The sequence below is a fragment of the Thunnus albacares genome, chromosome 2 (assembly GCF_914725855.1).
Source record: "Thunnus albacares chromosome 2, fThuAlb1.1, whole genome shotgun sequence".
In the NCBI taxonomy this organism is placed as follows: Eukaryota; Metazoa; Chordata; class Actinopteri; order Scombriformes; family Scombridae; genus Thunnus; species Thunnus albacares.
The window spans coordinates 1687101-1715017 of record NC_058107.1 but is presented as its reverse complement, the minus strand read 5'-3'; the positions used below and the strand labels follow the sequence as shown (position 1 = coordinate 1715017).

Below are 27917 nucleotides of genomic sequence, written 5' to 3'. Positions count from 1 at the left end.
CAGCAAATTCAAATAAATCTTACTTTTTATTAAATCCCATACATCTCATTCTTTCAGCATGGTTAAGGAACAGGCAATACACTGATAAATAATAATAATAATAATAATAATAATACAAGATGAGGTACAACAGAATCACAAAAGCAGAAGTAAAAAAAAACATCCTGAAAAGAAAAATTCCCCCTTAATTTGTGAAATGGGCACAACAGTAGAGTGCAGATGACATGATGTGGATTCCTCTGCTTACAAGAATTATATTTAACATTCTCACTGACTGCAGGTGAGAAAACTATTTGGTTGAGACTCATGTCACTTCTCTGTTGGTGTTTTTTTTTTTTTTTGCAGTTTCCAAAGATTGCGCTCATTTCACAAAACATCATGAGGCCAGGCTGGTTTAAATAAAACTTGACAGAGTGCATGCATGTACACATACAGGATGTGGGAGAGCACATTACTCTTTTGTGCAAACATTTTGGGTGGTCCAGATCTGACAGAAAACCGACTTTGCTACATCATATACTCGTATACACACACGCTGTCCTGCGGGACAGGCTACTAGCTGTAGCACATGCAGCACTAAGACTGAGGACACTTTAATGTATTAACAAACAAAACAGCAACAAATAGGAACATTGTAAAAACACAAGGCCAAACCAAAAATCACACAAACACACTCTTTATTAGGAGTAGTTACAGTCTTGCATGCCATATGTGGTGCACATTAGGTCTCTGGGCATTTTGTTGTGAAAAGCACATTCTCTGGTTTGCAGCTGATGGCCTTAGCGGTTCCTTCCCATTATTTTAAGGCAGTTTGGATGTTCATGTTCATTTTGCTGCAGATGTTTATATTACTGAAAGGGACATCTTCAGTGCAGTGGCGGGGCATGGGAAGCATGTGGGTGATGCATCTTCAGTGCAGTGGGAGGCATGGGAAGCATGTGGGTGAGGCATCTTCAGTGTAGTGGGAGGCATGGGAAGCATGTGGGAGAGACCTCATAAGGAAAAATATAATTACAATATAAAACAAGTGAATGTGGTGACTTAATCAACAGGTGTGAGCAGAAATGTATCATCCAACTGTCCATAAAATGTTATTTTTCCTTCAAAATAACACAGGAATTACATTCTCTTCTATGAACAGTTAAGGCAAATCTGCTTCCCTAAAGTCAAGGATGATTCAGCGAACAAGAAAAACTGTTTCTGTTTCATAGTTGTTGTTTTTCTGTGTCAACTGAAGTTCATCATACTTAACGCTTCCAAGGCAAAATAAAAAACAGAAATGCAGTTCTGTTCATTCCATTCCTTCCTTTGGGAAGAAAGGAAAAGAACAGGAGACATATCTGTGCTAAAGCTAGGATGCAGTCACATTCTGACCACATAATGTGATCACAATGATCCATTGTCCGGTTGCCTATGTTTATTTCTTCTTCTTCTTCTTCAATGAGGAGTGTGTGTTATACAGAGATGATTAAGATTCGATGTGTGAAGTTTATAAAACTGGAGGATAACACTCGTCTGTGCCTTGTTATTGCATGTTTGTATTATCTATATCGCAGTCTTCATTAGGAAACAGATTAGTGCAACCTTGCACTTGGGACCTTGATACAGAGTTCAACATTTCTGGGCATTATGGTGGATTAATATTTTCAGATGAAACACATCTCTTGAATTAGTTTCCATCAGAGCTCAGTACTGAGCTTATGAACAAAAAAAGGCTTTAAGAGATAATAAAGACACTTTTCCCCCCAAAACAAATCAAAACTATAATTTTGAAGGAAATCCCTCTGAAGACAGTAAGTCACAGTTTGTCAGAGCTTAACTTCATTCAGTTTGGAAAGGTCTGCCTAAACCTTTGGGATGCACAACAATAAATAATAAATAAATATCATCATAATAAACCACCAAATCTAAAAGGAATGTGAACTATCCCTCGTGGGGATTTTCCTGTACTCTTCGTAACAATGTCTCCATTATCACTGCTGTCAGCGCCACGACGGGAAGATTTCAGTGTGTTCTGAGAAGCACATAGATGGGATGAGTGAGCCTGTGTTGGACCAGGTTCAAATTAATATTTTTGCAGATGCTTACCGGTGGTGGAGTGCTATTGAGGGTTAGTGTAAGAGTGTGAAATTAATTTAAGTGAATGAAATTATCGTATCATGGCTTTAGTGGTACCCACTCACACATGTGCATGTGTGCTCTTTAGCTGAGAAGCTCCAGGTATGTGACAGGCACTTTTCCTTTCTGGTTTCCTCTCTCTCCAATCAGCCAGTCAGAGTCCATGCCCGGCACTGTGTAAACTGTGATGAGCTGCAACACAGAGGACACGGAGATTTCAACTCATATATACAAAATCTAAAGCTAAAACATTTTTTTACAAGTAAAAGTGGTTTAGAAAAAAATATTTAATGACCTCTAATTTCATGGCCAGTTGTTATGTTCAGTGGGAATACTCAGTGTGACTCAAAAACGAAATATGCTGACTGTGCTGCATGATGCAACTTTTTGGTAGCAGACATCCTCTTCATGTGCAATGTAGAAGTTATACAACAGAGTTGAGAGGTTCACTGAATGGTTTCACTATGTGATGAGGATGAAAGTGATAATGACTCATGTGTTTCACAACTTGTAAATCTGTTACCAGTTTGGGTTTGGCTGAGGACATTTGCCAAATGCCCTCACGTATCCCACTCTCCCTGAACTTCCTGGCAACACTTTGATTTGACCTCGACCCAGAGAGAGTTTTGGCCAGTGGTCAACAGTCAATGTTTGATCCCCCTGCAGCAGGTTGATGTTGTAAACTCACCTCATCAGCCAGAAGGGAGAGCTCACTGGAGTCAGCAGCATCGTAATCATAAAGAACTTTGGCCTTTCGGGTTCCTGTAGCTGGTGCCTGCACTTCCTCTATCTTCAGTGTGTCTGTCTCCACGGGGCTGCTGACGTCTTCTGATGCAGAGCCAGCAGTAGTCCCGGAGTGAGTAGAGTTCAGCGCAAAAGCGTTGGGAAGCCTGAGGGAAAGCAAGCAGACATGACGGTCAGAACATACATGTACAGTACACGCAAAAAAAACAAAAATAAAAACATACAAAAACAGCATTAGAAAGCTGGCAAATGTGATGGTCAGAACATACACACAAGAAAGAGAGAAAGATAAATCTCGTCAGCACACAGGAGGACAAGCGTATTATGGGTTATACTTACACATCCTCATCAGAACTGAGGGCATAAGACAGTGAAAATGATTTGTCATGATTTGACGATGCAGAAACAACCCAAACGGACAGACATCCATAGGACCTGACTGCTACTGAAGACAAATACTTTGTTTTGTTGCATTTCTAACAATAATTTTAACAACTGCAATTTTTTTTTTAAATGCCTAAAGCCTTAGACAAAGCAGAACTCCGTTTATATCTTTGCAATATATTTGTATCTGTATGCCTCCTCACAATATGTAATAACTGGATTTAGATCAACACTGAAATGAACTGACATCAGAGGTTTCAACATTTACTTTCTTAAATCTTAGTTTAGGAAAATCTAAGTTTTTATGTAATTTCAATTACAAAAATGACAAATGCATGCTTTTACTTGAGGAAAGCTTATTAAAAACTATTGAAATAAAGCTAACTGCTGCTCCTGCTCTCTGCCTGTTGTTATGGAACAACAACAACATTCAAGATAATAAAAAAAAAAAAAAAAAAGATTGTACAACAATAAGGCTGTAAAACTTGAAATCCTTTGTTAAACATTAAACATTTAGGGCACATAAAACTTTATTCCAACAGCTCATAAAACTGCTACACAGTCATTTAGAAACTTGTTATTTTCATAGCGTCATCTCCACAGCTGCTTCTCACCTTCCCAGCTCTTTCTGCAGTTCTTGCATGTGGAAATGGCACTGCTTATAATAAGCTGCTTGGGCTTCCACAAACTCATGCAGGCAGCGCAAGTGATTGACCTGCAGAGATGGAACAATCCCTCTTAAAGAAACAGATTTTAAGCTCATGTTCTCCTATTGATGTCATATATTCTGTCCTATTCAAGCACAAAATATATCACAAAAAAGAACTTCTTTTTTTTTTTTTACCATGTTTGTGCCTCTGTAAAATTGTTTCACCAGTATAATTCCAAAAAGTTACCCTTTGGTACATTATGACTGTAATCATCACCCTTTTATTTTGGGTTTGTCATTTTTTGGGCTTGTGCACAAAAGAGGAGCAGATCAGTTTAAACTGAATTTAAATTGGCTTTTATGTTCTCAGCCCTACTCACAGCGTATTAACTGTGATGTTTGTTCATCTATTTGACAGCATTTACCGTATTCAAATCAAGCTCAAAAAAGTTTCACATAGCACAAAACCGTTAATAAATACAATTTTACGGAACTTAAATTTAGATCATTTATGATTATAGGTCTTTCTAAGGACACATAGGTTTCATTAACTCTAAGACACAAGTGAGTGGTCTCAGAGGGGTGTTACTGACGTACATGTGTACTGCTGATACCCTCCAAAAGCAGCCGTGTGACCTCCGCCTGTCGGTCGAACTCTGTTTGGGCCACTCGGAGCTCATGTTCAGCCTGAAACAAAGAGAACCATATTAGTCATGTTAGTTCATATCCCTCAAAATATCCAGACATGAATCTTTAGACATACTTGGGAATTAAACGACTGGTAACGATCTAGATTGATCTAGGTCAGGAGGTCTCAAATGTTTTCATGCTGCAGAACCCTCAGATGACACACAGGAGGATTTAAAACCGTATTATCCCACTAGAACACTACGCTCCCAGTATGCAGGCTTACTGGTGGTCCCTACAGTCTTTAAAAGTAGAATGGGAGGCAGAGCCTTCAGCTATCAGGCTCCTCTTCTATGGAACCATCTACCGGATTCAGTCCGGGGTGCAGACACCCTCTCTATGTTTAAGAGTAGGCTTAAAACTTTCCTTTTTGATAAAGCTTATAGTTAGGGCCGACCAGGCTCGCCTTGGATCAGCCCTTAGTTATGCTGCTATAGGCCTAGACTGCTGGGGGACTTCCCATGATGCACTGAGCTCCTCTCTCCTCCTCCTCCTCCTCTCCATCTGTATGCATTCATGTAACATCAATGCATGTCACTAACTTTGCTTCTTCCCCAGAGTTTTTTGTGCTTTCTCATCTCACAGGAAAACCTGACTCCCGGGCCGAACCTTCGCGGTCCTTCACAGTCCTGATGGCATCCTTCCCTGGCTGTTGCTGCTTGTGCTTGTTGTTGTTGTTGTTGTTGTTGTTGTGATTGTTTTTCTTCTGTCCCCCCTCCCCCTTTCCCTCTCTCTTTCTCTCTCTCAACCCAACCGGTCAAAGCAGATGGCCACCCACCAAGAGCCGGGGTCTGCTTGAGGTTTCTACCCGTTAAAGGGGAGTTTTTCCTTACCGCTGTCGCCAAGTGCTTGCTCATGGGGGAATTGTTGGGTCTCTGTAAATTAAAGAGTACGGTCTTGACCTGCTCTATGTGAAAAGTGCCTTGAGATGACTTCTGTTGTGATATGGCGCTATATAAATAAAGATTGATTGAAAAGGGAAGGTTTTCGTTGTATTGTACTACTGAATTGTAAAACCTGATAGGTTTGGAGTTATGGATCCATAGAGTGGGAATAAAGGTCTCAGTAGGCCTTTAATAAAGTGCATGTCTGACTGTCTAGCAGCATTTTAAACAACTTTTCCAACAGAGTGTACAACTGATTGCATCAAGACCACACACACACGCAAAAGACACTGAAAAGATCATGGAAGTGGAGAACAGGGAGGAAGACATACCACAACAACCACATCGCTGACGTACTTACTTTTTCAACTTCCTCACTCCAGAGCTAAGAGGGTCAAAGCATAAAACAAAAGGGAGAGAATGAGGAAAGAGAAGTTATGACAAAGATACTCCAGAAGACCTTCTCACCATTGAGTCATGTGGTGCCCAGATCACTGAGGGTCTGCCGGGGATCGAGAGCTAAATTATAAAACCCAATGTATAATTCCTGGAACATGTCCTCTCAGCAGTGGTTTTTTGCGTTAGCCACTTCCTTTTAGAAAAAAGATTAAGGTTTGTTTGAATCAATCACTAGTAAACACCTACACAAATATGCAGCCCAGTTTTTGTGCGTTCTTTCACTTTGATCATGTCTTTTACAACACCCAACATTTAGCCAGTGTTGAGCCAGTTTTGTCAGCCAGTAAACAGGGTGGATTATACGCCTCTTGTGAATCTATACAGACTACATTTACTGCTCTACGAATAGGCAGCACACACACATTCAGAGAATATCTCATTTAGGCCCAAACCAACTTCCTTACATAACCTGTTACTATAATCACGTTTCAACTACGGTTAATATCTCCCATTTTATTTTAATCTTATGGACAGTGTATGTTCAAATTACATTACATATGTATGAATCTTTTACTTTTGTCTGTTTTAGGCCCATCGAGGTACCATTTAAAGAGTCACTCCTGAAAATCTCATCTTTACTGGTGTCCTGTGGTTGAACTTCTCACCTGCAGGTGCACTCCAGGCCCCAGTGACATCACTGTTCGGTGTAATTACAGGAGCAAACCTATTGTATTTGCTCATCCGACTACACCTCATTACTGGGGTTGGTCAGAGGTGAGACAGACCTGAAACTTTCACCTGTCCTGGTCTTAAATCCCCCGGCAATGAAAAGTACGAGTACGAGTCTAGGTCAAACTATTGCGCAACATCTGTCCAGACTGTTAAATTGTTTTCATTGGCATGACTCATGCTTACTATTTCATAAATGCAAACATGACACAGAGGTTTAGTACGCATCTCTGATTATTATCACCAGTACTGCACAACGCATGCTTATGCCAAAGACCTTTTTAAGGCCTATAATATCACTAAAGAATCTTAAGTTTAACAAGCAATCTGTTACTGATTGAACTCCATGATCGTTAAAGTTGTGTCGTGCATGAATAGTTGCAATTGTGTTTAGTGATGCAGAATTGTCTCCTTACCGCAGAGGCACTGGCAGAAAGCACATAGTTGCGGGGTCTGGTCTCCTGAAAATCTGGAGCCATCTACGGACAAAGTAATGTGATTTAATATTTATTGGGTTTCATGGATTTCAGCAAAAAATAAGCGTTAAGAAATGCAGACAAAACAATCAGAAAGCACATAGTTGCAGGGTCTGGTCTCCTGAAAATCCGGAGCCATCTACGGACAAAGTAATGTGATTTAATATTTATTGGGTTTCATGGATTTCAGCAAACACTAAGCATTAAGAAATGCAGACAAAACAATCAGAAATCACAGCAGATGTAAAACCGTGATCTCTACACTAAAAGCTACAAGACAATCTGTGCATCTGTATTAGTGGCTGATAATTCAGTTCATCAATATACTAATAGAGTTTCAATTAATGTATGACCTTTGGATCTAATTTACATCAGTAATGTGGTCCACTTCTGATGTGGAAGATATGGATTCCTTCAGATAAAAAGCCTAAAAACACCTGAGATTAAGTTCAAGTTTGTTTGTTTTTTTAAATCTTTTAAAAATGTTCAATAGCAGTTTTGTTTTTTCTTCTTCATTGAAAAAGGGCAGTCATGTGCATCAGAGTTCTCGTGCCAATCAATTGAATGGGAGAGACAGATGACACTTGACACCTGCCCACACACTTTACATCAGGCGTGTCTGAACTCAAAAGAGAAAGGTGCAGAGAGCTGATGCAACACAAGTGTATGTCAACATCTCCTCCAGCACCACAGAAACGAATGACTAATCAGTCTAATTCATTACTTGAACAAGCCAGTAGTACAACATGCACATGCTAACATGCATATAGGTTGCAAAAGTTCTAATTTTTTCAGTCAGCCAGCCAACTCTTAGTCATCAATCATAAAACAAAATCTGATAAAAAAAAAAAGTTTATCAGTAAAATAAAAAACAAGCTTGAAGAAAAGCAGATGACAATCTGAGGAACACTCATTGCTGGATCATGATGAAATAAGGAAGGGCAAAATTAATCAGTTAGGACTTTCTAATACTGACTCAGTTTGTACTCTTGTAAAACAAAGTTTGCAACTCAACACCAATTCTTGTGCAGAATTTATAACAGTGTAAAAAAAACTGAATCAGATTTAAGTACAAAATCTTTGTGCCTCTCTGCCTGTCTGTGCTGCACAGCCACCTGCTGGCAAAGGCTCAACAATGAGTACAACTGGGGTTTTTTTTCCCTGACAATGTACAAAATAGATTTACATCTACACTGTTCTGTGTACATAAAAGGATCCTTGAATTTTGGGGGGTAGAGACTTGCCTTGACACAAAAGTCCTAATGGATTTGAACATTTTTTTGGTTGCAGTCTTCCAAAGTCTTAAAAGCAGCCATTACACATTATCATACAAGCCAACAAAAAAAAATTACAGTCAAGTCCTATTTGCATGGGATTAGTATTACCAATGATTTTAGAAAAATAATTGCATTAAAGGCATTAAAGTGACAAATTACATGCTGTACCCTCATAATCCTGTGCTTAGCAAAAATGTTTCCACGTTCAGTCCAGAACATTTATCTACCAGTACGGAAAAAATAATATTATCTCCACTGTCATTCGTTAAGGCCCGTTGTGAATAACGGTCGCGACATTTGCTTCCACCTGTGATTTGAGTATATCGAATTATCTCAATTTCGATTTTCAGATTTTCCAATAACAATGCAGATGTTAGGAGAAATTCATCAAGAATTACACAAGATTCACACTAATCCCATGAGAACAGTTAGGGGTGCATTGGTTCAACTCTTTGCCTTGGATAGGTTTTGAGTGGCATTCAGTTTGTGGGGCATCCATATAACCATATAAGACAGATAAGCTATGCATATCAGGCTAGGTGACGGAGCCCAGTCATAGAAACCATTACTGAACTGTTGCTGTTATATAATCCAAATTTATTTTGTCTTCCAAAGAGGATATTGTACTTCAGTCTTTATTCACAGAAAAGAGAACTCATCAATCTTTTCAGCTTGGAATAAATATCTGCATGTTGTGTAAGTTACCCATTGACGTATCATACGAACAAAAACAGGAACAAGACATTGACCTGAGTGGCTGCCAAACCAAGAATTAAATGACCCAGCCAATCCCCAGTAAACAGTTCCCATAAATGCTCTTATTAATAAACAGTGACTGTTAGAGTGAACAAACGCATCCAGTGAAAGCACAGGATTTTTGCAGGATTTTCCCATCATATAGTATATATATAAGACTTTATTGACATGGGAGTCAAACTTGAGGTCAAGTAAGATCAGGTTTTCTAGTTCATTGCTTTGATTTGATGTCATCGATGATTAACAAGTCTCCTGTCACCACTAACTGAATGGCATGGAAATGTTCTTAAAAGCAAGTGAAACAAGGAAAACAACCCAGACAGGAAAAACAACCTGTGTGCAAATCTTTAGAAATGTTTTGATACTCACTTCACCCTCGCACTGCAAGGTTATGAATACAGAGATAGTTAGTCATGGTTCATGTGAGCACCAGCATAAGTTTGAGTTCATAATAATGATTATGGGAATGGGAATAGAGAAGGGAAAAAAAGGAATATATATATATATATATATATATATATATATATATATATAAAGGACTCACTGCAGCCTTGGCCTCTGCCACCTTGGCCTTCTTCAGACGTGTTTTACAGGCATCCAGGTCAAGACGAAGATTCTCCAGAAGCCGTCGTTCTTTCTGAAGAACACACAATGACACTATCAGGGGGACATCTATCTGACCTGAGCAAACAATCTGGGTCACGGCTTGATTCACGACAACGTGATAAGATGGTTATAACGGAACCGTGGACAAACTGCCACAAGCTTCCGAGGAAATGTAGAACTTAAGTGTCATACAGGAGGAAAGGCTTGACTTCTGATTATTGAACGTTTAGAGTTCTGGGCTGTGAGCTGTGAAGTTCAACATTTAAGTTGGATTCATTCTTGCTGCAAGGGGTTAACGGCAGTTGCTCCTATGTTTCACCCCTTGATAACACCACTACAACAGTATGAATATGTGTCATATCCTGCGGCCACATCCCGCTTTAATAATGTTATAATCCCCTTGGTAACAGTCTTTCCCTTCTTTTATTTACTTTGTGATAAGTGGTTGGGCGTTCCATCCATGTAACTTCTATTTTGCGTTTAACCCTTTCATGCATGGTGTCCATTACAGTTGACAGGTATTTGGAAGCAACCTTATCAAGTTTTTAATCATATTTAATACATCAAATACATCTGTCCACTCCAGTGGACGTCATGCAACAAAGGTACATTCTGTCTATTGGGCCTCGGTCATGTATTGATTTCCATAAATCACTTTTTACTCCGTTGATGCATGGTGTCTTCATGGTCACTACAGTGGACACATTTTGTGGATTTTTCACTTGTTTAAGAGTAAAAATAAACAATAAAATTTTTTTTTACTCTGTGATTTAATAATTCATGCATGAAAGGGTTAAAGAATAGGAGACTTATGCTGTACAATCGCTGTCTTTATGTTCATTCATTACCTGTGATCGGCCTTTTTCATGCTTATTTCAGACACAAAACCGACATGCTAAATTACCATCATATAAGCGTAAAGGGGTACATGTCTAAAATAATAATAATAATAATAATAATAATAACAATAATAATAATAATAATAATAATAAGTTTATTTAGTATAGCACCTTTCACAGAAATGAAATTCACAAAGTACTTCACAGGAACAAGAGTAGAATATACGACCATAAAAACATACATAGTGTAAAAACATGCGCCACAAGTTAGAATAAAATAAAATAAAAATAAATAAAAAAATAAAAATAAAAACATAATCAAACAAACAACTCAAGAAGACACAAACGCCAATTTGAAAAAGATGGGTCTTCAACAGTTTTTTAAAAGCTTCTACAGAGACTGCTGACCGTATTTGTACAGGGACAGAGTTCCTTAGTGTTGGAGCCACAAACGCAAAGGCACGATCACCTTTGGTTTTCAGCCGTGAGCGAGGGACGGCCAGCAGGTCCTGGTTGGAAGACCTGAGTGACCTACTGGCGACATAGGGATGGATAAGTTCCATGATGTATTCTGGAGCCTGTCCATGCAGGGCTCGATATGTAATAGTAAGAACCTTAAAATGAAACCTAAAGCGAATGGGCAACCAGTGCAAAGATCTTAGAATAGGAGTGATGTGAGTCATCCTGCTGGACCTGGTTAGCAGTCTTTCAGCTACATTTTGGACCGTTTGTAGCCGGTTCACAGATGCTTTGCTGAGACAAGTGAAAATGGAATTACAATAGTCCAAACGGGATGATATGAACGCATGGATGATCATTTCTAGTTCCAGTGGTGAGACGATGGACTTGAGTTTAGTGATATTTCGTAGACGGAAAAAACATGTACGGGTCAATGATTTAACATGCTCATCATATGACACCAAGATTTCTTAAGTTTGACCTAACAGCTGATGAAAGGGACCCAATACTCTTAGCCACCTTGGGAGCTATACTGTCAGATGCAATAATGAGAACCTTTGTCTGGTCAGTATTAAGCTGTAGGAAGTTGTTTGACATCCAGTCCTTATCAGCAGTCAGACAGTTGTGCAGCACAGACAGTTTATCGGGGTTATCAGGCTTAAATGATACATAGAGCTGAATATCGTCAGCATAACAATGGTAGGAAACATCACTAAATTTGCTGATAACCTGACCTAGGGGGAGCATGTATAAGACAAAGAGATAGGACCCAGAACGGAGCCTTGCGGCACACCACAGGGGAGGAGGGTTGATGGCCGAAAGGCATGAGTAGAGAGGGAAAGAGATGAGGGGCTAATGCTAGCTCTGACATCTCTAATTTTATCAACAAAGAAGGAAAGAAAGTCGCTGCAGTCCTTATTTGACTAGACAGACATATCCGGAGGTGCTGGAGTGACAATGTTGTTAATAGTATCAAACAGGACTTTTGGGTTGTGCTTACTGGTGGAGGTAAGGTTGGAAAATTAAGAAGTCCTCGCATCTTTAATCAAGCTGTTTAGCTCGGTTAAAAGATCTTTGAAGTGGAGACGGTGAACGGTTTCCATAGTCGCTCTGCCGTCCGACATCTACGGCGGAGACAACGAATGGTGTCATTTAACCAAGGAGTTGAATTTATGGATGGAACAGGACGCAATTTATAAGGAGCCACTTTGTCCAAGATCGTGGAGCAATGGGAGTTAAAAGATTGGACTAGATAATCTGTGTCTGCTTGAGGAAACAAAACTGCACTTGGGTTAAAAGCTGCGGAAAATTGCCCAGCAGTGAGGTGATTTAAGATGCGAGAGCATTTCAAACTTTTACTGGGCAGAGAATCTAGTTTAAAAAAGGTTGAACAAAACACAACTATGGTCGGTAGTAGGCAGCACCTCAGAACAAATAGAATCAATAGATAAACCATGTGTAAAAACGAGGTCCAGGGTACGCCCCCTAATGTGTGTGAGCCCAGACACATATTGAAAAAAATTGAAGGACTCAGTCACGTTAAGGAAATCAGCATCAAAGCTGCAAGTGACATCATCCACATGAATATTAAAATCACCAACCATAAGAACTTTGTCCAACCTAATGATGGAGGATAAAAAAAATGGCTGAATTCAGATATAAAAGAATTCTTAAAACCAGTTCAAAAGAGGTGAAGAATGAAGTCTTCACTGGCCGACTCTCAGACCAGAACAAGAACTCCATCCCCGCCCGTGGATCTCTGGGCCATACTTATAAAATAGTCAACATGATTCCAAATGACCTAGACTAGAGCAATGTATGGGAAAGAAACACTGAGCCAACAGTGACGTGTCTGACTTACTGTAATGGTCCTCCAGTCTCCTTCCAGAAAATTCCTGAGGGGGGCAAGAAAGCTGATGGCTGACGTCTGAAGGAACTCTCTCTCTGCTGCGCCTAATCTTCTCTCACATTCGCCCACCTGGATCAAAGTGCCTCCTGTAAGAAACAAAACGGACCCAGTCACCTTAAATTCTTTCTCTCTGTTCATACTGAACCATCCTCTGGATTACAGCTGTGATAGTGGGAAATGGCTTTAGTATCCGTCTGGATATAGGAGGCAGTACAGGCCTACTGCAGTGAGGCCGACCGTGTCCAAAATCACTCCTTTTTTTAGTATAGAGTGCTCTACATTCATCCTTAGCTATTTTATTTGAGTGTCAAAATTCAATTTGTCATATTTTATAGAGGCAGTTACCGTTTTACAGTTCAACACCTGTCACTGATGATGCAAAATGTTGATAATCTAATGCTCATTATAGCGTAAACTACTATCATATAGGGAATAGTGAATGAGTGAGCGAGGAAGTGAGTAGACACAACACCAGGACAACTGTGGGACCAGATGCTTAAAACTCTATATACACAAAAATAGGCATACATACTCTTTTTGTAAGCTTTACAAACCTTGCTGACACACAGGTACAGACCTTATTTTCATTCCCACAGGAAGCTTTAAATGGTCATAGTCATGACCTTAATCATTACTTCAGTACCTCAGTCTGCTCCACCACAGCAGTGTAATTTCACAAACTTTATATGTACCCAGGGAAACAATGTGATTGGTTGTTAATAACACAGTTTATTAACATTTCTATCTGGCTTATGATTGGCTGACTAAATGTGTTGCTTCTCTCTTCCTTTCACAAAGTACAGTCTAGGGCTGCAACTGACAATTATTTTCATTATCAATTCATCTGATGATTATCTTCTTGATTAATCGATTAGTCGTTTGGTCATTAACATGTCTGTCACTCACCATTTCCCTCCAGTCCAAAATGCAACTTCAAACTGAATGTTTTGTCCCGAACAGTTCACAACCCAAAGATATTCAGTTTATAGTACAGTTTATATTTATTAAAATATTCACATTGAAGAAGCTGGTACCAGAGAATTTTAGCAGTTTTTCTCAACTCACTTGGCTGGGATATTATGTTTTCCATTTTCTGTGCATGTGCACTATTTATACATCTGCCCCTGCTTACTGGAAGGCAGCTGTGTTTCGTTAAGTCTCAAATGTTAGCGTCACTTTCCTTCAAAGGCAATGCCAGAGAAAACATCTTTCTAACATAGTGAAATTCATTTCCCTTACTATCTATCATTCTTGTATTGTTGATATCTGGTTGACATTGTGGGTGTACGGGATGTGCTGTTGCGTGTAGCTTTCTAATTTGTATAATGTGTTCTGTGTGTTTTTTGATTGTGCTTTGAGTTAACTCTGGTGCAGTGCATCATTAAATGTTAAAAACTACACTGTCCCAAATAAAAAAACACAATATAATACATGGATTTATCAAAACAAAGATCTGCAAAAACCTTAATAATGTTGGGATGATTTTACACTTTTAAGATCAGTCATTAACTACACTAATACTGTTCTCTCTTTCTTCTGTTACATGCAGTAGCACTTTCTTGATTTGTGGTTGTAACAACATGGTCAAACCTCAGTTTAGTGTCATATAGTCAATTTAAGTCAATGTTCATTTGTATAGCCCAATATAACAAAGCACAAGTTTGGCTCTGGGGGCTTTACAATCTGTGCAGCAATATTACATCCTCTGTCCTTAAACCCCTGATTCAAATAAGGAGAAACTCCCCCAAAAAACCTTTAATGGGGAAAAAAATGGAACTGGAATGGACCTAAGCCCATAACTAGTGGGGTCCCTCAGGGGAGTGTCCCGGCGCCACATTTCTTTTTGTTGTATATTAATGACTTTCAGTTAACTTAGGGCAGACAGAAATATCAGCAAAAACTGTTGTAAATTATTATCTGTCTGTTCTAGATAATCGTTCACAGGGGAGGCCATTATGAAAGAAGGCTTTCGTCCGGGAATGCTAACCCGCTGACCTTTTTCCTGGGAGAGTTGAATTGTCCAGTGGCCGGGACCGACCCTTGGAGATTGCAGAAACATCAGGGACCTATGTATGTATGTTAGGGTCTTTTTGAGAGAAGGCTGGGGTCACCTTCCAGGAAATGGGGACAGTAGTAAGCAATCTTTGGTTTGTTGGTAATTGTGATTAACTCTGTGGTAATTGCATTTGTTATTTACTTCCAAAATTTTTAGGAAAAGAAAGGGAGTTTAGTTCGAAGGCATGCATTGGTGGTTGTTGAAGTTTTAATGGCGTTATAGATACTCTAAGCTTAGGGGGGGATTTCCTAGGAAATTTACCTAAAGGGTAAGACTAGATATTTAGCCAGAAATGCAGTTCTGCTAGAAAGTGCAACATTTACATTTCTGGCTGGGGCTCTGATTCAGTGTCACTTTGATTATGCTGCCACCTTCTGGTACAACAGCTCTCCACAACTCATTAGAAACAAGCTGCAGACTGCTCAAAACAAGCTTATTAGAATTATACTCACATTTAGAGCCGGCAAACTTCCGAAACTTTAATTATCCCAGCGTGGAAAGAAGAATGATGCAAACTAAGTTAGAATACGGACACAGCTCCCGGTTACTTAAGTAACTACTTTAGTCTCATCAGAGATCATCGTAACTATTCAACAAGATCTCCTCACTGTAGGGGGTCAAGAATTCAGGCCTCTACCTGTTTTTCCTTTAATTTGTCACCCGTCTGTACATTGAATACTGCTGCAGCAGGGGAACACAGAGAGCTAGCAAGCTCATTCGAAGCAAAATTGATCCTTGCATTTCCACAGAGGGGAAGGGATCTGATTTATCGGCCTGATACATAAGCCTGTAAAAGCCAGTGGGGTGAAGGACATGATGAGAGCACAGACAAGGTAACAAACAAAACATTTACAAAGTAAATGAGAAAAATAATCACTACAAACATAATGTGCTTTAATAAATCACTACAAACATAAAGTGCCCTATTTCTCAGTTAATCAAATCAAGGCATCTTTTCAACATTATGAGTCCCACTGGTATACAAACCTTTGTCTGAAACCACTGCATACTAATCCTCTTTGTACACATCAAGATACTTTTGTATGATGCACGAATAAACCATTATGAAGAACTGTGATCAGATTTCAATGCCATTGCTCATAAAATTTTAGCTGACACTCCACTTTCTGTATTTCCCCAAATTGGGCAACACATTGAGCAATAACCATGTAAACATTTCCATTTGATGGAATTTTAAAACCACACGTTTTTATTTATTTCATATATATATACACTCCACTTTATTATGCACACCTGGCTAAAACTAATGCATTTCAATACAACAGCTCAATACATTTTTTTTTTACCTTCTTAAGTGTCACAGGTTTTTGTTGAAACTTTATGGTCATTTTCAAGGCTGCAGTCTGAGATGTTGTTGAACTGTAATGCATTATACTGACAGATATTTCTAATATTTAAGTTTAGTCCACCATCATTGGGTGGATTTCTTCTCTTGAGAATGTGGTCACTTTGTACCTGTCTGACATCCACACACTATATGAGCCGAACCACCTCTAGATGTGGTCAGTTTGATACCATTTCAACTGCAATGCATTCAGCAAGAATTTTAAAAAATCATATATTACTGCCTGGGTGTAAGAGACGTCATAGAGGCTGTTCACACTTGGTTTTAAAATGTGCTTGTGGACACCCGAGACACATTGCTGTTCACGCTGGTGTCTATCATGTGTCTCCAAAGTGTCCAGCTGACCACTTGTGTTCAGGTTTCGTTACTGCCTACGTCACTTCTGCATAATTATTACGTCAGTCTCTCGCCAGACAAGCGCCAGATTTGCCAGAACTACATGTATGAGCTATTCCAACTGTTGATACTGGCAGGACAAAATCATTTGGTGTTGGCGCACTGACCAAAACAACCACCGCATCCTGCATTGATGACGTATTTTCCTGTTATGTCCTTGTCTGGACGCATGAGGACGCATTAGCGTTTACACTACAAAAAATATGTGGTCAAATGTGTCCCAGACCACTTCTGCAAGTGGTCTGAATGACCAGATCACAATGCATCTTGGTGGTTGTTTACACTTGTATTTAGCACTGTCCACTTGTGATCTAAACGTTCATGACGCATTTCAAGACCAAGTGTACACAGGGTCATAATCTCACTGGATTTTTGACTTACCATATGGAGATCCAGGTCCAAATTCCTTGGCTGCATCCTGCATATATTGACCCAGCAGCTCTGCATTGGTGATTCTGGACGGTGCCTTCCTGTCCAACTTTTCATAGAGAAACTCTTCAATTCTGGCACCTGCAGAGAAAGTGAAGAGGAGTTTAATTAGGGAAACAAAGAAAAACCTGAAACTTGTAGTTCTTTTATCCCTCACACTGATTAAATGAAAACTACACCCAAAAATAAGAAATTATGTATCATTTACTACCCCTAAGCGGTAGAAAAATCTTGTCTTAATCCTTTACTTAAACCTTTACTTAAATCATTTGACTCTTGTAGTGCAGAGTAGTACTACCAATTTTGGTTTTATGGCATGTTCACAGTGTGTCATATTGTGTGGTTGAGTCTGAGCAGTGCTCAACCACGACTGTAGATAGCAAATAAGTTCTATTTTTTTTCCCTCAGGCATAAATGGACACAAAAAGAAGGGTACAAATATATAAAAAGTCAGTCATTGTACTTAAATTCACTGGGTGGCCATGTTAATGTTGCTCTGTCTCTCCTGGGTATAAAAGTAGGAAACTGTTTGCTGACAACTAAACCTAAATAACGACTTTATAATGATATGTGTTGGATGTGTCCAAATATCAATGAATAAAGTACAATTGTCATCATCACAATGTAAAAATACCCCAATGTCACAGCTCAGTGTGTTAAATGATACATGGTTAACCTGTATCCAGCATTTAATGTTATAGTTGGTCCAGGCATCGTCAAGGTAAATTATACATGTATATATTATTGAGTAGCATGTTTAGCAAGTAAAATCTTGATCTGTAAAAAAATCAACTACTACTCATGAAACTACTCAAGTGACAAAAAAAACCCATCAGTACCTTGAAATGATACTTAAGTACAATACTTAATTGTTCCTAAAATATGCATTCTCTGTAAACACATGCGAGGGAAAATGTTTATCATGGGGAACTGTTTATCTGGGTGTAGTATTTATTTAATCAGCGTATGAGAGGCTTCTTTATCCAACTGCAGCATCTGTAAGTAAATTAGGTAACTAAAAGAGTAGCTAAGGCAGAAACATGTGGGGGGACAAAATAACATGAATACCTTACAAGACACATATGAAGACTCACCAACTGGGTTGCTTCATAACAAGACTCAAACACTTCTGACAGTCTTAACAAAGATGTATTATAAGGTCTGTTATTTTGTCCACTACCTGTGATGCAAATGTCGGTAAATCAACACCACACACACACACTATAATCTCTAACAATGCTATAGAGTTCAATCACAACCTCAACATTATACACTTTACAAAGGATTTATAATTCAGTTCCTCCACCTTAAGAGAGTACTGGTGCTCTTTTGGTGTCCACCCCTAAACGTTAATACTTTAATATCACATGACTGCGATGTCTATTAGGCTTGGGTGGTTTTCATACCAAAATGCCTTTGAACTGTACATGAGGGTATACAATACTGCAGCAGAGCATAGGAACATAGTGAATCATAATGACTAGACTAAAAAAAAGGAAAAAATCAAGGCTCAAATACATTCAACATTTGGCAAAGAGTGCAGATAGCTCTGAAACTAGCTTAATTTATTACAATATTGATAATACTGCAAGGATATAAAATACCAGTGTATACCATCTTAGTAAAATACCACCCATGTCTAATGTCTGTTTTGTAGGATAAATGAAATCATTACAGAATTACAAAGATATAAGAAATATAAAGAGATACTGTATATATAAAGTAAACATGTTTTCCACAAGTACACTATGTAGCAAATGATTCAAAGTATTAAGCCAGGAGGCCCGAGTGTCATGCTCCAACAGCCAGTGACTTCACATAATTCAGAGCAGGTCTTTAGGTATCCTTTACAAATCCATAATAACACAATATTTAATGATATTTCCATTAAACAGAACTTACACAGTATTAAACAAGTCAGGACGTCTTTAGTGTACATTCATGTTTCTGCATTATTCTGTGAATTTGGTCACTGTTTTATTGTATAGCACATATACACAAAACATATTCTACTGTAAATTAAACACAGAGGCTCGAGGGTCATGACATCTTTTGGCCAAACTGACACAAGAGAATCACTCAGATTTAAAAAAAAAAAACAAAAAAAAAAAACATGAAGAAATGTTTGGAGTAATCAGCTAGCTAGTTGTCAGGTCATACTGTACTTGTGGAAAAGTCTGTACGTCAAGACAGAAAGAAAGAAAGAAATCTGCAGCTCCCATGAACGTACCTAAACACATGAAAACTCATGGAAATATTTTCAACTCTAGTACACATACACCACAAACACATGTCACTACACACAATCACAGACTGCTATATGTAGCTGGAGTAATGAGCATAACATTTCAACTAGTCAAGAGATGATGTGAGGAAATTATGAACAGGATGAGTGTAAATGGTAGAAATATGGGCAGCCAAATTCCCCAAAGGTACAGATTAAACCCTGCCCCATTTCTGGATGAGCCTCTGTTCCACTGGCTTTTTATTGCTCAATGTAACCTCTCTCAGAGGGTTTCCTAATAATATGATGGTGTGGTTTTCTGTTCTGTTCTACTCCTCTACTAGATAATAGACTTCACATAAAAAAGAAGACACTTTTGTGGCTGAGACTCATGGGATACGTTCTCGATCGTCGGCTAATAGACTGATTTCACTCTGCTGCTAGATTCAGTGTTTCATGTCTGCATATCTGAATAAATAACCTTAAAAACACAGCAGAAAGGGAAACCCCAAAGACTTGACATGCAAAAGTAAGTTCATTAGTAACGAGGACCACTACACAGTCTGTGAAAACAGTTGCATTATGGGGAATGTAGGATCCAGGACATCACAGCCTCTGCTGCTTTGTTTTATCTGTTTTTCTTATTCTGCACTCTGAATCCCAAAAGTACTCGACACAATGAATGAACCAACAATTTATGAAACAATCAAAGAAATTATTCATAATCATATTTTTACTGGATATCATATTTATTAAGCATTTTCATGGTGTCACTTTTCATAATGACAATTTATTTAATTATTGGCCTTTTATAACAATAAAAATGATGAAATAACATTTTTATAATTAGTGGTTGAGTTAATTATTGTTATATTGTAGTTAATTATTATAGTTGAGAAATTATTCATGTGATTATATATTTCAGAATGATTTATTTATTCTATATTGAACACTTTGGGGCAACATATGAAAAGTTATAGTAAAAGTCATTATCCAGTAATCTAGTAAATATATTGTGGTTAAGAAACACAGAATAGTTTCAAGCTCACAGCTTGGTCTGAATGAGTAAACCGATTATAAACCCTTTTTATAAACATCCTTCTTAATTGTTTCCCGTTGGTGGGATTGCATCATGCTGTGTGATATGATTTGTTTGGTCGTTTTGTTTCAGTCTTGTAGAAAAACAGATGGAAAATGAATAATGACATACATTGTTCAGCTGAGGCCAGTGAAACAGAGGCTGAAATAAAAAAAAGCAGGCAGGACGTCGACTCTCACAGATAAACACCCACCAGGATTCTCATTTGGCACAGGCTGACCATTCATCCATGTACAGCATGTGCTGACTCACAATCAGCTATGTGCCAGAAGAGGATTCATCCTTAGTTATATCCTGCTAGTAGTGGTCGGCACTGAAGTCACACTGTTGTGAGTCTCAGTGCGTTAAAAATGCATTTTTACAGCCGACTTTGATCTTAATGACCGACGGATCATGTGTTAATTCGTTCAGCAACCACTTCTCTGTACCGATAATTCAAAGGCATGAAAGGTTTCCACAGCAGGGCACTAGAGTAGGGAGGCAGAATACTCACCAGTATGATCAACTGTAGCATGGAGAATCAAAAAGTCAAATGTTAGAGCTCCCTATTCTCCACTTTGTCATTTCATATCACTGTAAACCTAAAGTTAATGCTAATACGCTACATTATGTACAATGTGTTTGACCTCTTTGAGCTGATGTGACATTGCAAACACGCTTACTCTTCTTTCTTGCTCAATGTTTCGAAACTGTGCTGTCTGACATGTTTTTTGTGGTTATGTGAGTCACAATGCACGACTCAGTAATTATTAAGAGACAACTTACTTTTACTTTTACTTTTGCATCAGTCATAATGATTACTAACAAGGACCATATCAGCAAATGTGCACGTTTCAGCCTTTTAGCTACAACTTTTTGAACCCTGCTTAGAGTTTTTAACCACAAATAAAGATATGAAGCAATATTTTTTTTTTATGAATGGATCCCCATTATACATGATAAATGGTTTGTATCATTCACGTGCATGAGGACGCACAAGGTGAGACACATTATTGCTGACGATTTTACTTTATTCTGATTGACAGATGTAGCAATGTGCAAACATGGATGTAATGCACTCATTTAAATAACTTTTTTAAAAAAACGGCTTTGCAAATGTTTTATGAGGAAGGAAATGCATTTAACATATTTGTTACACCTCAAGAAACACAAACATAACCTTTGTTTGTTAACTCCAAAAGTCCACAGGACACCTTTAAACTCTGCTCTGTGATGCATTCAAGGACTGTTAGAAATGAACGCCTGAAGACAGACAATAAACAAACATTGACAAAATAAAGATATGCTACAGCGTTTGTGCTACGTTCATCCACTCATGATGGTTCACAGTGCTTGTGCTTCATAAATGAATCTGTTTTAACGTCAAGACAGTATTAGAAGTCACTTTAACGATGCCGGTGATGTTAACAAATGTCACAAAAAGTCAACGTAATTTTATCTAAAATAAGACACTTCATAGTTTGGGCAAAAGCTTAAAATTGTCTCCTCTTCTATAGCTGTCCTGTAGAGATACAGAGGCGTGGCTCTGATCAGCTGTTCACAGCAGCTCAGAGTATTTGTACAAAACACCAGTAATCCAACAAGAAGAACTGTGTGTGTTAGCTTGTCTGCCCTCAGGTCGTAATAATTTTAAATGAAGCTTTTAGCTCAAGTTCAAAACAGGAAGACGACTGTCAGCCTGTTTCATCATCACACTGAGCTCCGTCTCCCGACTATTATCCAATTATCTCACAGGGCTCTGTCCGCAGGCTTTTCTATCATCCGATATTTTAAACCACCTTACCTTCTTTGTCTCTATCTACTGTCACTTCAGTCTTTGCCTCATCAGGGCTTCACCCCTCCCCCACCCCCACTCCACCGCCACCAGCGTCAAGGTCCCGTCTATGACTCTCCTGGGGATGTATATCTGATTGGGCTCTGTCTCTCTCTATATATATATCCATTTAATCGAGGGGGTCAACGCCAAAGACTTACAAATAGAACTTTTTGTCAACTTGTATCTTCCCTGATTGAACTGAAGTTGAACAACAGGTGTTTACAGGGGGATCAAGGGATCAATTTACTTTTTTGTTATTATAAAATGTGCGCTGCAGAGGGGGTGCCGAGCCAAACGACAATAACGACTAAACCAAAATAAACTGAAATATTTTGCCCCAATATGCCAAATTTACATGATTAGCTGCTCCATCCAAAATGTGATTGTTTCTGGCATCAAAGGCTTCCTGTTCAGCGGCTGACTTTCAGATTTCAGATGTCAGAGTGTTCTTCAATTTCTAATCACCAACGTGGTCCTTTACTTTAGGTTCTGCACTGTCTATTATACTATTACTACTACTGCTATTGTTATCTGAATTACACTGATGGAAAAAAGAAATTCAACATTCAGTGACTGAAATTTCAAGACAATAACAAGTGAATAACGTCCTTCAGTGCTTTGTGTGACCGTTACGTGTCCTGCAGGGTAACAGGTGGTATATTACATTCATCCACTCTCACTTTTTATCTTGCTACTAGATATCTCATTTTGCTACATTTCTTTGTTCAAACCTCAATAATATAAAAATAACTTTCAAGGCCAGATATTGATAATAACAACAACAAGTGCATTATTGTAAATGACTGAGAGCTTCAAACTCCACCCGACTCCTGGGCCATCACATTGCTGACTCTTCAGGGGATAAAAAATACCAGAAACTCAAGTCCAGGTGTAAATGTTTCTGATTTCTGTGGTGAAAACACAACATGACCTTCTTCTTTCGCTGTGATGCCTACTTGAACTGTTTGAAACTTTACCAACAGTTTAATCATTAAAGAAAAGGTTCTTTCATTTTTCCATCAGTGTTTTGAGTCATGCTTTACTTGGTTGGACTTTATTTTGTTGTTTATTCTAATAAAATGAACTAGTATTATTGTTTTATGTTAGATGGTGATATCTGATAGTGTCTTTTTGTAAGAAAATCTTTCACTAAAAGTGTATTATAGATGAGCTACCATCCCCCCCTTATGTTGCTTTATACATCAGCATTCAGCGCAGCAGTAGTTCTGCTTGAAGAGAATATGTACTCTACTTTCCACCTCTAATTTTAGGGTTGCTATGTTGATGTCATACTTGGGTTGGGCTGCAGCAGGACTTCAGTCTGTCGGTAGATCTTCTCAGTCCAGTTTTTGGTGCAGTCTGCACGGCTCATCAAGTTCTCATAGTGAGCGTCCAACTCGGTCTTCTCCGCCTGACCCAACTTTTCCTCTGTGAACTGAAGCAGAACACACACACACACATGCACACACACACACACACACAGCTCTATTACTGTGACACAGATGTTCTGCCTCATCTCTAGCATCTGGCTGGGCCTTCAGCTGTTATAAACATGATTAGGTATCAACCTTGAAGTCATGATGTCAAGTCCAGTTAATGAACTCTGCTCTCACTTGACACCTTTTCCCATCCATGTCATCCTCAGCTTATCAAAAAGAATAAAACTTAAAGTCCCCCTCCACTCAAAAATATGTTTTTCTTCTTGTTCCTACACTTGGATGTTTGTGCTTCACTGTGCAGAACGCTGTATGTGCAGAGTTTGACACTAGAAGAAGGTGAAAGTGGAAAGTTTCTCTCTACTCATTGAAAAAACTATTTTAAGGGGCGGGCCTTAAAGCATGACTTGTGACATCACAACTACTTTGGAAGCCAATTCTGGTCCAATGTCCAACTTATACATGTGTGATGTGGAAACTTGAAACCTCCAGTGCACAAACACTGAGAATGCACTTTACAGTGAAGCAAAAGACATCTTCTGTGAAGTAGTTCAACATTTGAAATTAAATATATTTGCATATTCATAGACTCTGGAATTTTTAATGAGGGAGAGGAAGTAGATACCATTTTAAGGTTTGATTAAAGATTAAAGATCTTTAATAAACATGAAATTGTCAACTCATCTGTTTTAATTGTGTCGACGGTAAATTCATACCAGCAACTGGTAACATCACACTAGAATGACAACGTGATCCTAGTGACGGAAAACACTGACAAAGATCGTAAATTAAACAACGCTGCCTTTACTTACAATACAGGCCCAAACTTTAAGCAAGACGCGGCTGAATATCACGTTATTTTATCTGCTAGCTATGTTCATACGTCGCGTTAGACATATGACAGTCAGGCACCGAACAGCGGCGTTTAGTGAGTGACGCTGCTGTTACAAAAACAGCTGTCTGTCCATTTAAAAGGAAGTACACTGCACGAGCGATTAGCACGAGTATTTTCATTTACCTGGACAGCTCGTGTGAAAAACAGTCCCGCACCGGAGGCGAGCTTCTTGACGTTGAAATCCATCGTGTTTGTATATGACACTCAGCAGGACAGCAGAAGACACCAGCAGATAGATGTTATAGCACAAACCCACAGTCACGTGACCACTAGCACGGATGGGGCGATGAGGCCTCATTACGTCACACACATATGAGTACGACTCATGGATGTATAACTTCCGGTGCTGATATTGTTTACCTGAATTTTTGTATATTATCCTTTTGTTTATAATAATAATAAAAAAGAATGTATAACTTTCGCCCCGCCTCCGCTGCCGCTGTTTCTCACAGAGGCATTCTGGGAAATCGAGTTTTCATATGTTTGCGCTGTTAAAAAGGATGTGTCTGTAGTAATTTAACAATCTTCTGTATATTGAACGGACACTGATTAGTGATAACAGCGATGCCAATATTTAAGTGGATTTATCTTAGATTTGAAATAATCGAAATAGCTACAGTTGCTCGTGACCACTTTGACTGACCCAAATCTAATGGAAACAGATATAATGATTACAATACATGGTGTACAATATCATATCATATCATATCATATCATATCATATCATATCATATCATATCATATCATAAAGATTGATTAAATAACCATCAGTTACAATTATCAGTTATTTATTTAAATGTTAAGGTCTGAAAAAACACGAAGGTACTAGTCAAAAGTGCATTGGCTCATTGTTTACTTATCCAAAGGACTTGTATAGCACCTGTCTTGGTGTTGTTCCACTAATATATCCTAAAATGTATTGCAAATTTAAAAGTTATGGTAGTTGATTGCGATCCATATTAGTTGATAACGGATCCATGCTTTCTTTAATATCACCAGCAGATGGAAGCACTGATCTTCTCATCAGTCAGTGCTGATGACTTATGTATGAATCAATACATAAATAAATAAATAAAACATTTTGGTGATGAAAAAGCACATAATTAAATAAACGTCTTGGATTTTTTTTTCTACATTTCCATAAATAATATTTTATTTAGGCTATTTTTGTATTTCTACATGTATTTACTTATGTACTTTATTATGTAACTTTATTTATTTGTACTTGAGTTATTTTCCGTCCTCCATAACCCACTGGAGGTTTCTGACAGAAAAACACAAAAACCATTAGCTAGTCGGTCCAGGTCCAGGTATCATCGGATAATTCGTAATTCATTTGTAATTCAAAAACCAAAAAACGGTAAATCTGTTATTTGTTTCAAAACAAAAATCAAAACCAATCAAACCCGGCCCGGTTTTGGTTTTTGCAGGTCTGCGGACTTTCAGCGAATTTCTTTTTTGCGTTTGAAACCAAAAACAGAAGTCACGTGTTTTTTTCATTTCAAACCAAAAACGAAATCACGTGATCTATTCCTTTTTTTGTTTCCTAACGATAATCCAATAAACCAAATTCAACGACCGTGCAATTTTGGTTTAGAAATCAAGTATTTTGTCAGTTTTGTACGATAGCGGAAGCGGCTACATTAGCCTACCCATGATCCTCAGCGACCGTTGCTATGGTGAAGACCCTGATTAGACTGACTTGACTGACTTGATCTAAATCACTAAATAAATCAGAGTGAAGAGGGCGATGCAGGTCGAGAACATGTTGCTGTTTTCAGCAATAACAAAAGACATACTGTATTATATACATACTGTAATGGTCTATATACATACAGTACCAGGTAAAAGTTTGGACTCATCTTCCCATTAACCTGAATGAGAAAGTGTCTCCAAACTTTTGACTGGTACTGTATTTAATCCAACTCGGATCCTAACGCATGTACTAAGAACATATACGCATAATTGCTGAAAAGTTTCCATGAAGAATGATGAGAAGCTCTACTCAATGTAGCACATTTCTCTGTATTTAATGTCTGTTGTGGTCTGTGTTCCAGGCCAGCTGAAAGCCAACAACGCCCAGCTGATGGAGGAGGCGGTGCAGGCCATGCAGAACCTGGCCCAGCAGTGCAGCGACCCCACCGCTGTGCAGGACATCGTCACACACCTCTTCAAGATCCTCGGAGGTGAAGCGATTAATTTCCTATATAACTGGTCAACTGACACACGATTGTTGTGTATGACAAATATCGTAATGTGCAATGTTTGTGGTTGCAGGCTCTGAGGGAAAGCTCACAGTTGTCACCCAAAAGATGAGTGTAATTATGCAATTATTCATTAAGAAATTACAAACAGACACTTTTATACCAGATGATTTTCTTCATGCTGTGTCAGGAACCTCCAGCCAGACTCTCAGCCCTGCAGTCACTGTGATGTTCATCCTTTATTTACAGCAAGAAGGTATCATCACACTTTCATTACTCTTTTCCTCTGTTGCTCCTCCAAACTGTAGAGAAAGCTGCGGCACAAAACTCCCAGCATGCCCTGCTTGCAGAGGGCATTGCAGCTTCTGTTCTCTTGAGTTGTCTGACTGCTGGACACACAGACAGGTGAGGCTTTTTTTTTGTTTGTGGAGCCTGTTGCTGAACACAAGGATCGGAGGTGGTGAAGATTTTTTTTTTTTGTCTTTTTTGTCTCCGCAGAATCTAAATTCTCCAGCTTTTGGAGCCTGGTCTTAGATGCGAAGATGCGCTATTCACTACAGAGAAGTTCCTCTCACAGGCCAATGAAGAAAGTGAGGCAGTTTTCAAGATATCTTATTATCAGCTTAAAGGCTCGTGAGTGATTTTAAAATGTGAAGCAGTGAAATGATGGCTTGTTGCTGTCTTTAGCTCTGCTCACAGTGCTGCTGCTCTGTGAAAGGCTTTTCTTGGACCATGCCCACAGGCTTAACACCAGCAAATCACCTGAATATGTCACAGAGCGCTTATATACTCGCTTTCAACAATGCATACACAAGCAGCTATTGTTAATGTTGACATCACTGCAGCATTATAAATTACTCCCTCTTCAAATCTTTTTGCCGTTGTTGTCGCTGTTAGTTCAAACGTGCATAATCAGCTCATCGGAATAATGCAGGATGCTCAGGGTAGCCATCATGAGCATGCAAACACAGTTACAAGTAAGTGCTTTTTTAAGTGGTAGTGCACACTAGTTTTTACTTTTAGCATTAACTTTATTAACTTTGAACATTGTTTTATGGATATATATTAAAATGTGGCTCA

At 38.6% G+C, this 27917-nt stretch overlaps 1 protein-coding gene and 1 long non-coding RNA gene across 4 annotated transcripts; one reads left to right on the top strand and one right to left on the bottom strand.

The window, feature by feature from the left end:
* Nucleotides 1-7: 7 nt before the first annotated feature.
* LOC122989606 (endophilin-B2-like) lies at nucleotides 8-24922 on the bottom strand. 3 transcript variants are annotated; one of them, XM_044362608.1, is made up of 13 exons: nucleotides 24757-24922; nucleotides 23596-23737; nucleotides 17116-17244; nucleotides 12869-13002; nucleotides 9648-9740; nucleotides 9473-9484; nucleotides 7011-7073; nucleotides 5828-5851; nucleotides 4493-4582; nucleotides 3861-3961; nucleotides 2807-3008; nucleotides 2184-2310; nucleotides 8-992 (listed from the first exon to the last, which is right to left on the bottom strand). In XM_044362608.1, the coding sequence occupies exons 1-12, from the start codon at nucleotides 24817-24819 to the stop codon at nucleotides 2203-2205; spliced, it is 1161 nt and encodes a 386-aa protein (XP_044218543.1). In that variant the 5' UTR covers nucleotides 24820-24922; the 3' UTR covers nucleotides 8-992; nucleotides 2184-2202. The 3 variants fall into 3 exon arrangements, with proteins under 3 accessions (XP_044218543.1, XP_044218534.1, XP_044218550.1); XM_044362599.1 differs by having other exon boundaries at nucleotides 8-2310; XM_044362615.1 differs by lacking the exon at nucleotides 9473-9484 and having other exon boundaries at nucleotides 8-2310.
* Nucleotides 24923-26122: 1200 nt separating this feature from the next.
* On the top strand, nucleotides 26123-27170 carry LOC122971394. Its single transcript, XR_006399463.1, has 3 exons — nucleotides 26123-26389; nucleotides 26691-26819; nucleotides 26911-27170. It is a non-coding gene; the product is annotated as an uncharacterized LOC122971394 (long non-coding RNA).
* The last annotated feature ends 747 nt before the right edge of the window (nucleotides 27171-27917 follow it).